General features: G+C 35.1%; 1 protein-coding gene across 1 annotated transcript in view; it reads right to left on the reverse strand.

The window, feature by feature from the left end:
* The window catches only part of DNAH14 (dynein axonemal heavy chain 14), a 528,962-nt gene that overhangs the window by 123,515 nt on the left and 392,463 nt on the right, over positions 1 to 12,984 (reverse strand). The window contains exon 55 of the mRNA XM_073011492.1: positions 7,623 to 7,820. Coding sequence (XP_072867593.1) covers positions 7,623 to 7,820 — 198 coding nt within the window. The remainder of the gene's footprint in view (positions 1 to 7,622; positions 7,821 to 12,984) is intronic.

Here is a 12,984-nt window from a genome sequence, read left to right on the forward strand (position 1 = left end):
AACTCTCACAGCCTAGGCTGCTGAGACATTTGCAAATGTCACCAGCACGGATTACAACTGAAGAAACTACATGGAGACTACACTACTGTATCCATCTAGAATCAAGTCCATGCACCCAATGACTGACACTGTAAAACCCATACCTATGAATAAGTCTTTCCTTATAAAAGCTACTCCATAAAGTTGGAAAGGTGATTGTTTTTCGAGATGCATATAAATCAATGAAGGGACACATCAAACATGAAAAAGTAAGCAAACATGAAACCTCCAAAGGAACACAGTAACTCACCAGTAACAGGTCGCAATCATAAGAAAATATATAAAATGCCAGAAAAAGAATGTAAAATAATAATCTTAAAGAAATGCAGTAAGATACAAGATAAAGATTGACAATTCAACAAAATCAGGAAGACAGTTCATGGTTTGAATGAGAAATTCAATAGGGAGATATATATCATAAAAAAGGATCAAAAACACATCCCAGAGCTACAGATTTCAATGAAAAATATATATAATTGAGAGCTTCTATGACAGATAAGACCAAGCAGAAGAAAGAATTTCTGAACTTAAGGGCATTCCAGAAGAAGAAGAGAAGGGGAAAGGTGTAGAGAGCATTTAATTAAATAATAACTGAAAACAATCCCAAGTCTTCAGATAGAGTTAGTCATACAGATCCAGAAAGCTCCAATATCCCCAAATAGATTCAACCCCAAAAAAGTCTATCTGAGGAACATTACAGTCAAACTGTCAAAATTCAAAGACTAAGAGAAATTTCCAAAAATGGCAAGAGAAAAATGTCATCATATAAATGGGAAACCCCAGCAGAAGAACATCAGAATTCTCAGCAGAAACCTTATAGGATAGGAGAGAACAGGATGAGATATTCAAAGAACTGAAGGAAAGAAACTGCCAGCCAAGAAAATTATATCCAAATGCTATCCTTCAGAAATGAATGAGAAATAAAATCTTCCCAAGACAAGCAAAAACCTGAGGGAATTCATCATGCCTAGCATAGCCTTACAAGAAATGCTCAAGGGAGTCTTACAAGTGGAAGTGAAAAGATGATAACCACCATTATGAAAACATGCAAAACTATAACACTCACTGGTAGAGCCAATACACAAAGGGGAAAAAAGAAAGGAATCGAACCCTATCACTCAAAAAAAAAAAAAAACAAAAAAAAAAAAAACACCAAAAAAACAAACCAAAAAACAACAACAACAAAAAACCACCCACCACAAAAATCAATGATAAGAAAGGAAGGATATACAAAACAACCAGAAAACAATCAACAAAATGAGATAAATAGGTCCTCATCAATCTATTATAACCTTGAATTTAAATGGATTAAATTCCCCATACTATTAGAACCTTCATACTATTTGCTATAATGGCTGTACTAGATTACATTCCCATGTACTAGATATACATGTAGCCAACAATTATACTTTAAAATGCTCAACATCACTGATAGTTAGAGAAATGCAAATCAAAACCACAATGAGATACCATCTAACACCAGTCAGAATGGCAACTATTAAAAAGTCAAAAAATAGCAAATGCTGATGAGGTTGTGGAGAAAAAGGAATGCTTATACACGGTTGGTGGGTGTGTAAATTGGTTCAGCCATTGTGGAAGACAGTGTGTCAGTTCCTGAAAGACCTAAAGACAGAAATATCATTCAACCCAGCAATCCCATTAGTGGGTATATACCAAGCGGAATATAAATAATTCTATTATAAAGACACATGCATGTGTATGTCACTGCAGCACTATTCACAATAGCAAATACATGAAATCAACCTAAATGTTCATCAGTGATAGGCTGGATAAAGAATATGTGGACATATACACCATAGAATACTATGCAGCCATAAAAAAAAAAAAGAAAACAAGACCATATCTTTTGCTGGGACATGGATGGAGCCGAAGGTCATTATCCTTAGCAAACTAGCACAGGAACAGAAAACCACATACTGCATGTTTTCACTTATAAGTGGGAGTTAAATGATGAGAACATATGGACACAGAGGAGAACCATACATACTGGGGCCTTTCAGAGTGTGAAGGATGGGAGGAGGGAGAGAATCAGGAAAAAAACTAATGAGTACTAGGCTTTATACCTGGCTGATGAAATAATCTGTACAACAAACCCCCATGACACGTTTACCTATGTAAAAAATTCACACTTGTACTTCTGAACTTAAAATAAAAGTTTTTTAAAAAAAGAGGTTTTGGTAGAATCTTTACATATTTATAAGACCATGTCATCTGGAAACAGGCAATTTTACTTCCTCCTTTTAAACTTGGATACCCTTAATTTCTTTCCTTTATCTAATTGCTCTGGCTAGAATTTCCAGTGCTATGTTGAATAAGAGTGATGAGAATGGGCACTCTTTTCTTGTTTTAGCTCACAGAGGAAAAGCTTTGAGCTTTTCCCTATTCACTATGATGTTAGCTGTGGGTTTGTCACATATGGCCTTTATTGTGTTGAGGTACTTTCCTTCTATAGCTAATTTATTGAGAGGTTTTTTTTTTTTTTATCATGAAGGGATGTTGGATTTTATTTAATGCCTTTTCAGCATCTATTGAGATGATCGTGGTTTTTTCTCTGTATTCTGTTTATGCAGTGTATCATGTTTATTGATTTGCATATGTTGAACCATCCTTGCATTCCTGACATAAATCCCAGTTGATAATGGTGTATTATCTTTTTGATGTGTTGTTTGATTCAGTTTGCTAGTATTTTGTTGAGGATTTTTATATCTAGATTCATCAGGAATATTGGCTGGTAGTTTTCCTTTTTCATCATGTCCTTGTCTGGTTTTGGTAACAGTGTTAAGCTGACCTCATAGAACGAGTAAGGAATAATTTCCTCTTTAATATTCTGGAATAGCTTGAGAATAATTAATATTAATTTGTCTTTAATAGTTTGGTAGAGACCGGGAGCAGTGGCTAATGCCTGTAATCCCAGCACTTTGGGAGGCCAAGGCAGGCAGGTTACCTGAGGTCAAAAGTTCAAGACCAGCCTGGCCAACATAGTGAAACCCAATCTCTACTAAAAGTACAAAAAAAATTAGCCAGGTGTGGTAGCAGGTGCCTGTAATCCCAGCTACTTAGAATACTGAGGCAGGAGAATTGCTTGAACCCAGGAGTCAGAGGTTGCCATGAGCTGAGATGGCACCACTGCACTCCAGCCTGACTCCATCTTAAAAAAAAATAGTTGGTAGAATTTAGCAGTGAGGCCATCCAGTAGTGGAATTTTTGTTGTTGTTTGTTTGTTTGTTTTTGGGAGAGCTTTTATTACTGATCAATCTTGTTACTTATTATAAGTCTGCTCAGGTTTTCTATTTCTTCTTGACTCAATCTTGATAGATTATATATGAATTTATTCATTCCCTCTAGGTTTTTAAATTTATTGATGTGTAGTTATTCATAATAGTCTCTAATAATCCTGTGTATTTCTATGGTATCCATTGTAATGTATTCTTTCTCACTTCTGTTTTTATTTATTTGGATCTTTTCTGTTGTTAGTTTGTCTAACTAATAGTTGTTCGGTTTTGTTTTTCTTTGCAAAAAAAACTTTTGGTTGTGTTGATCTTTGGTATTGTTTTTTATTATCAATTTCATTTATTTTTGCTGTGATTTTTATTATTTATTTCCCTCTACTAATTTTGGGTTCATTTGTTCTTGCTTTTTCTAGTTCCCTGAGATGCATTGTTGGGTTATTTATTTGAAATCTTTCTTTTTTTATGTAGGCATTTATTATTATAAACTTGCCTCTTAATACTGCTTTTCCTGGACCCCTAGGTTTTGTTATGTTGTGTTTCCATTATCATTTGTTTTGAGGAATTCTTAAATTTCATTCTTAATTTCTTCCTTCATCCATTTGTTATTCAGGAGCATACTGTCTAATGTCCATGAATGTTACAGTTTTGAATGTTGCTCTTGTTATTGATTTCTAGTCATATTCTATTGTATTCAGATAAGATACTTGATATGATTTTGATTTTTAAAAATTTATTGAGACTTGTTTGTGTTCTAACATATAATCAGTCGTGCAGAATGTTCCATGTGCTAATGAAAAGAATGTGTATTCTGTGGCTGTTGAGTGAAATGTTCATTAAGTGTCTGTTAGGTCCACTTGGTCTATGGTGCAGTTTAAATCTGATGCTTGCTGATTTTCTGTCTAGATGAACTATTTAATGCTGAGAGTGCGGTGTTGAAATCCCCAACTATTATTGTATTGGGGTCCATCTCTTCCTTTAGCTATAATATTTGATTTATATATCTGGGTGCTCCAGTGTTGGGTACACATACATTTACAATAGTTATATTCTCTTGCTGAATTGATTACTTTATTATTATATAATGTCCTTTGTCTCTTTTTACAATTTGACTAGAAATCTGTTTTATCTGATAGAAATATAGCTACTCCTGCTTGTGTTTGGTTTCTGTTTGCATGGAATATCTTTTTCTATCCCTTTACTGTCACTCTATGTCTGTCTTTACAAGTGTGTTGAATTTCTTGTAGGCAGCATATAGTTGGGTCTTGTTTTTCATCCATTCAGCCAGTCTATATCTTTTCTTAAAAATAGAGACAAGGTTTCACTATGTTGCCCAGGCTGGTCTGGAACTCCCGGGCTCAAGAGATCCTCCTGCCTTGGCTTCCCAAAGTGCTGGGATTATAGGGGTTAAACACTGCACCTGGCCAAATGTCTTCTTTTGAAAAGTATCTGTTCATGTCCTTTGCCCACTTTTTTATGGGGTTGACAAAAATCTCTTAGAACTGATAAATGAATTCAGCAAAGTTGCAGGATACAAAAATCAGTAATGTTTCTATATACAAACAGCAAACTAGGTGAAAAAGAAATTAAAAAGGCAATCCCATTTAGAATAGTTAAAATAAATAAAATCAAATACCTGGAAATAAGTTTGAACCAAGGAGATGAAAGAACTCTACAAGGAAAGCTGCAAAACACTGATAGAAGAAACTGAAAAGGGTACAAACAAATGGAAAGACACCCCATGTTCATGAATCAAAAAAACTAATATTTTTAAGATGACCATACTACCCAAAGCAATCTACAGATTTGTTGCAATCTCTGAAAAAATGCCAATGATATTCTTCACAGAAATAGGAAAAATTTCTAAAATTCAAATGGAACCACAAAATATCTCAGAAATCCAAAGCAATTCTGAGCACAAAGAACAAAGTTGGAGGCATCACACTACCAGACTTCAAAACACATTATAAAGCTATAGTAACCAAAACAGCATGGTATGGGAACAAAAACAGACACATAGACCAATGGAATAGAATAGAGAACCCAGAAATTAATTCATGTATCAATGGCCAACTCATTTTTGACAAATGCACTGAGAACATACAATGGAAAAAAGTCAGTCTTCAATAAATGGTGCTGGGAAAGTTGAATATCCATATACAGAAGAATGAAAGTAGACCCCCACCTCTCACCCTATACAAGAGTCAACTCAAAATTAATTAAAGAGCTAAATGTAAGACCTGAAACTAAAACTACTGGAAGAAAACAAGGGAAATGCTTCAGGACATTGGTCTTGGAAAAGAATTTATAAATAAGACCTCAAAAGCACAGGCAACAAAAGCAAAAATAAACAAATGGAATTATATCAAACTCAAAAGGATGGTAAATTTCCTTCTGTACAGCAAAGGAAACAATAGAATGAAAAGACAAACTACAGAATAGGAGAAAATATTTGCAAATGATTCATCCAATAGAGGATTCATATCCAGAACTCAAACTTAACAGCAAAAACAAAAAATAAAGAACAAAAAACAAACAAAACATGATTAAAAAATGGGCAAATGATATGAACAGATATTTCTCAAAAGAAGACATACAAATGGCCAAAAAAATGAATAAATGCGGAAAAAAAAAAAGAATAAATGCTCAATATCACTAATTGTTAGGGAAATGCAAATCAGAACCACAATGAGTTATCATCTCTCCCCAGTCAGGATGGCTATCATCAAATAGACAAAAAATAGCAAATGATGGTGAAGATGTGGAGAAAGGGAACTCTTATACACTGTTGGTGGGAATGTAATCTAGTACAGCCATTATCGCAAATAGTACGGAGGTTCCTCAAATAACTACACATGAGTCTGGGCAACACAGTGAGACCCCACCTCAATAAAAAAAATTAGCTGGGTGTGGTGGTGCAGTCTTGTAGTCTCAGCTACTTGGGAGGCTAAGGTGGGAGGATCACTTGAGCCTTGGAGGTTGGGGCTTCAGTGAACCATGATCGCACCACTGCACTCCAGCCTGGGTGACAGAGGAAGACCTTGTCTCAAAACAAAACAAAACAAAAATGATGATGATGATGATGATGATACAAATACAATGATCATAAGATCCAGCAATCCCACTTCTGGGCATTTATCCAAAGAAAAGGAAATCAGTGTATCGAGGAAACATCTGCACCCTCATGTTTATAACAGCTCTTTTCACAATAGCCAAGATACAGAATCTACCTAAGTGTCCACCAATGAATGAATGACTAAAGAAAATATGGTACATAAAATTCATAGAATATGATTCAGCCATAAAAGAGAATGAAATCCTGTCACTTTGGCAACATGATTATGTTAAGTGTAGTAAGCCAGGAACAGAAAGTTAAACACCACATCCTCTCACTCGTATATAAAAGTTAAAAACAAGTGGATCTCATGGGAGTAAAAAGTGGAACAGAAGATACTAGAGGCTGAGAAAGGTAGGGGAAAGGGAGAGAAGGATAGTGAGGGATTTTTTTAAGGGATACAAAATTACAGCTGGAGAAGAGGAATAAGTTCTACTATCCTACAGCATTGTAGGATGACTATACATAATGATAATATATTATATAATGTCAAAGGGCTAGAAGGAGGATATTGAATGCTCCTAACACAAAAACGATAAGCGTTTGAGATGAATATACTAATTATGGTAATATGCTCTTACATATATTGAAACATCACTCTACCCCATAAACACATGTACAATTATCATGTCAATTTAAAACATTTAATTGAATTTAATCTGAAAAGAAAATAAACAGACGAGCCACAGACTTGGAGGAAATATATATATACATGCCAAAAATAACATATTCTGTAAGGAAAGTCCTACATCTGACAGTGAAATTAGAGCAGAAAAAGAGTAATGGAGAGAAACAGAAGCTTGGATGCTGTAAGAGCAGATTGTAGATTACATACCTAACTGTAGATTACAGATACTGGATATAGATGAAAGGGTTTTAAAATACAGATCATAAAGCTAGTTCTGATATAAGACAGATGACTTTAGCTACATAGATAAATTACTTCCAATCTGTCAATTAAAATGAACAAGATAATGACATAGAAAATACCTTTATTGAAATGTTTATTCATAACTACCTGTGGCATCATTACAAATATATAAACTCTGTGGGCTATAACTGGATAAGAACAGAGAATACTGCAAGCAAACTGATATTGTAGGCTAATAGAACCATTGACAAATATTTTCTTGTTTTCTTTTCAAATATTAAATTTCTGGGGAGGGGGTAGCCACGAAGATATCAAACTTCAGCAAATAACAAAGACAAAAAGTACTTACTTGCTTTGTGTTTAAATTGGGAACCATCAGAACAGTGGGTTTCCCTTTTAATCCTGCGTGAATAAACACCTTTTTAAAAACTTCTTTGAATTCGATGTAGGCACATTTGTGAGATATAGGCACTCGGTATAGTTTGTTATCTGTCAGATAACAGGCCAAGGTTGCACATGTTTTTTTCCCACATCCATCTATTCCAATCTTTGGGAGAAAAGAAATCCAACATATGACATATATTTTCTGGGAATCTTTCAATGTATAGTTTTCTGTTTATTATTTGTGCTAGAAATTTTGACAGTAAAAATACCCCAGACTATTTTTATTTGTAACCTTTTGGAAGGCATATTAAACGTAATTTAAATATTTTATCAAAATTTTTATAACGCACTCATCCACATTCAATATTTTCATCTTTCCATAGCCTCTTGAATATACGAGAAAATTTCACTGGAAAGAGAACATGACCTTGAAAAATAGCACAGACAGGCTTATAAACCATCTTTATATCACTGTCAATATTTGATTCTTCATTTATAAGTAACTAGATAGATCTTTTCCTTTTTATTTTGAGCAATAGGTACTTAATAAATGCTTTTGGGGAATAATGGCAAAGTAATTATTGTTTTAAAAACAGCTTTATTTAGGTGTAATTTACAGATTATACCAGTTTTAAGTGTATAATTCAATGTTTTTTAGTACATTTACAGACTTATGCAACCCTTGTCACAATTCAGTTTTGGAACAATTTCCTTCACCCCAGAAAGATCTTTCAAGCCCACTGACAGTCAATCCCCATCCAGCTCTCAGGCCCAATCACTAATACGTTTTCATCTCTATTGATTTACCTATTTTTGGCATTTCATATAAGTGAAATTATATACCATGAAGTCTAATGTATTCGATTTATTTTACTTAGCACAATAAGTTCCTTCGTGTTGTATGTGCATCAGTAGTTTGTTCCTTTTTATTGCTGAATGGTATTCTATTGTATGGACATATCACATTTTATTTATCCATTGATGAACATTTGGATTGTTTCTGCTTCTTGATTATGAATAATGCTGCTATGAACATTTCCATACAAGTCTTTGAGTGGACACTGGTTTTATTTTCCCTTGTGTAGAGATAGAGAAATGGAATTGCTCAATTATGTGGTAAATCTATGTTAAACTTTATAATAAATAGCCAAACCATTTTCCAAAGTAGTTGTACTATTTTAGATTCCCACAAGCCGTGTATGAAAGTTCAGTTTATACACAGTCTTGTCAATGCTTGTTATTAGCTATCTTTTTAATTATAGACAGTCAAGTGGGTGTTTAGTGTTATTGTGGTTTTAATTTGTATTTCCCTAATGACTAATGAAGCTGAACATCTTTTCATGGGCTGATTAACCATTCATGTATTGTCTTTGGTGAAACACCTATTCAAATCTTGTGTCTATTTTAAAAAATAAACTTATTTTAGAAGAGTTTTAGACTTACAGAAAAATTGCCAAGATAGTATGGGGAACTGTCATATATCCCACATCCAATTTCCCCTATTAGCATCTAACATTAGTATATTACATTTGTTACCATTAATGAACCAATATTGATATGTTATTATTAACTGAAGTCCATACTTTTTTCAGATCTCCTTAGTTTTTAACCTAATGTTTTTTTTTTTTTCTCCTCCTTCGGAATTTCTTCCAGGATACTATATCACATTTAGTAGCCAAATCTCCTTAAGCTACTCTTGGCTGTGACAGTTTTTCACACTTTCCTTATTTTTGATGGCCTTAAAGAGCTTCAAGGAGTTCTGATCAGGTATTTTATGGAATGTCACTCAACTGGGATTTTCCTGCGTGTTTCTCATGATTATACTCACTGCGACTTATCTTGATGGTGAACTTGATCACCTAGATAAGATGGTGTTTGTCAGGTTTCTCCACTGTGAAGTTACTCTTTTCTCCCCCTTTCTGTACTGTACTCTTTGGGAGAAAGTCAATATGTGCAGTCCTTAGTGAATGAGTGAGGAGTTATGCTCCAGTTTCTTGAGGGTAGACTACCTACGTACATTACGTGGATTTCTTCTGAATGGCAGATTTGTCTATGCTCCCTTATTTACTTATTTATTTAGTCATTTATTTATATAAGTATGGGCCCATGGATATTTATTACACAATTTGGATTTTAATTTAATACCACTTTATTTCTTTGTTTTCTTGCTCCAGCTTTGGGTACTGTGAACTCTTTTAGTCGGCTCTCGTGTCCCTCTGGCATAACCCCATGATTATTGTAGCACTTCACTTGTAGCACTGCAGGATTCTCCAGGCTCATATTGTTTATTTCCTGTCCCAGTCCTATAATCAACAATTTTTCCAAGGAGTCCTGGTTCCTTTTATTGGAGAATAGTATTAGAAACCAAGATCTGGGAGCTAGGTGTACTCATTGCTACTGGAGATCACTGCCCGTAAGCCCTCCCAGCTGACACAGCAAATAAACAAATATTTGTATATTAACCCTTATAGACACACATTCCTATAAAATTTCTATATCCAATCACCTATATTAAGCTAAACATAAGTTCAACTTATGTCTCCAACTCTGTTACTACATGATCATTCTAGCCTCTTTCCCTTGTTTAGCTCTGCCCTCCAATAGTGAGAAAACTGGTTTCCAACATCTGCCATCCATTTACTTCATTATTCAATTCCAGTATATGTGTATTGTGGTATTAGAATGGTTAACTTTACCCACAAACCACTTTTTATATTGGCTCCTTTTCCCCTAATTCTCTTCAGTGAGTTTGTGTCACACACTTGCAACATGGTTTGATTGTTCTTTCATTCTGAATGCCATCCTGGGATTACCAGAATTCCAAAGTGATTTTTTTCTAAATTTGTATATGTTAAGGCTCATTCTTTGTGTTGTCAAGTTCTATGGGCTTTGACAAATATATAGTGTCATGTGTTCACCATTATAGTATACAGAACTTTTACCATCCTAAAAAATCTTGTGTTTCACTTTCCTTTCTTTCCACCAAACCCTTAGGCAACAAATATTTTTACCATTTCCATAGTTTTGCCTTTTCCAGAATGTCATATAATTGGAATCTATAATATGTTGCCTTTCCAGACTGACTTCTTTCACTTAGCAATATACCTTTGAAATTCACTCATGTCTTTTTGTGGCTTGAGAGCTCATTTCTTTTTATTTCTGAATAGTATTCCATTGTATCAATGTACTACTACAGTGTGTTTATTCATATGCTTTATTGAAGGAATCTTGGTTGCTTCCAGTTTTTGGTGATTATGAATAAAGTTGCTATAATCATTCCTGTGCAGGTTTTTATGTGGGCGTAAGTTTTCAAATCAGTTAGGTAGGAGCATGGTTACTGGCTCATATGGGAAGACTATGTTTAGCTTTGTAGGGAACTGCTAAACTGTCTTCCAAAGTAGCTGTGCTATTTTCATTTCCCATCGGCTATGAATGAGAGTTCCTATTGCTTTGTATTCTTGTCAGTAATTGCTATTATCAGTTCTTTGGATTTTGGTCATTTTAATAGGGATGTTGTGGTATCTCATTATTGTTTCCCCTAATGACAATTGATATTGAGCACCTTTTCATATGCTTTTGTAAGGTATTTATTTTTTCCTTTTATTTTTTAGTTGACATGTGATAATTGTACATATTTATGGGATACAGAGTGATAGTTCCGTATGAACATATAATGTATAATGATCAAATTGGAGAAAATACATTCATCACCTCAAACATTGTCCTTTGTGTTGTGAATATTCAAAATCCTCTCCTCTAGCATTTTGAAAACATTCAATAAATTATAGTAAACCATATTCAGCCTACACTGCTGCAAAACACCGGAACTCATTCCTCCTATGTAGTAATAATTTTGTATTAATTAACTAAACTCTCCCATTCTCCCCTCTTGTCCCCTTCCTGGCCTCTAATACCCATAATTCTACTCTCTACTTCTACGAGTTTGAAATTTTTTTTCTCAGTTTTCACACGAGTGAGAACATGCAGTAGTTCTCTTTCTTTGCCTAACTTATTTTGCTTAACATGAGGCCTTCCAGGCTCTCCCATGTTGCCACTTTTTGCAGCACTATTCACAAGAGCTAATAAGCCAAATGTCCATCAACAGAAGAACGGATAGACAAAATGTGGTATACATGTACAATAAAATGCCATTCAGCCATAACAAGGTATCTGTTTCTTCATTTATTTACTTAATTTATTTTTTTGAGATAGGGTCTCACTTTGTCACCCAGGCTGGAGTGCAGTGGTGCGATCACAGCTTACAGAAGCCTTGAACTCCTGGGCTTAAGTATCCCCCTGCCTCAGCCTCCTCAGTAGCTGGGACTACAGGTACATGCCACCATATCTGGCTAACTTTTTATTTTTATTTATTTATTTTGTAAGAAGGGGTCTTATTATTTGGCCCAGGCTGGTCTTGAACTCCTGACCTCAAGCAATCCCCCTGTGTTGCCCTTCCAAAGTGCCCTTCCAAAGTGCATGAGCTACCACATTGGGCCAGCATCTGTTTATTTTTATTTTTTGAGACAGAGTCTCGCTCTATCACCCAGGCTGGAGTGCAGTGGCACGATCTTGGCTCATTATAACCTCTGCCTCCTGGGTTCAAGCGATTCTCCTGTGTCATAGCTGAGATAACAGGTGCGCCACCATGCCCAGCTAATTTTTGTATTTTTATAGAGATGGAGTCTTACCCTGTTGGCCAGGCTGGTCTCAAACTCCTGGCCTCAAGTTATCCACCCACCTAGGGCTCCAAAACTTCTGGGATTACAGGTGTGAGCCACTGCACCTGGCCTGTTTATTTTTAATTGGGTTGTTTGTCCTTAGGATTTTCCACAAACAGGATCATGTGGAATGTGAATAAGGATGGGTTTGCTCCCTTTGTTTTTTCCAATCTGGATGCCCCTTCCCCACTTTTTCTTATTTAATTGCACTAGCTAGAACCTATAGTATAGTGTTGAATAGAAATTGTAAGGCAAAACATTTTTTTTTTCTTTTTTTAACAGTGAGTTTTTTTTTTGTTTTTTCTTTTTTAATACTTTAAGTTCTAGGGTACATGTGCACAATGTGCAGGTTTGTTACATATGTATACATGTGCCATGTTGGTGTGCTGCACCCATTAACTCATCATTTACATTAGGTATATCTCCTAATGCTATCCCTCCCCCTGACCCCCTCCTCACAATAGGACCTGGTGTGTGATGTTCCCCTTCCTGTGTCCAAGTGATCTCATTGTTCAGTTCCCACCTATGAGTGAGAATATGCAGTGTTTGGTTTTCTGTTCTTGCGACAGTTTGCTGAGAATGATGGTTTCCAGCTGCATCCATGTCCCT

Source organism: Chlorocebus sabaeus, chromosome 25 (assembly GCF_047675955.1).
Source record: "Chlorocebus sabaeus isolate Y175 chromosome 25, mChlSab1.0.hap1, whole genome shotgun sequence".
Lineage (NCBI taxonomy): Eukaryota > Metazoa > Chordata > Mammalia > Primates > Cercopithecidae > Chlorocebus > Chlorocebus sabaeus.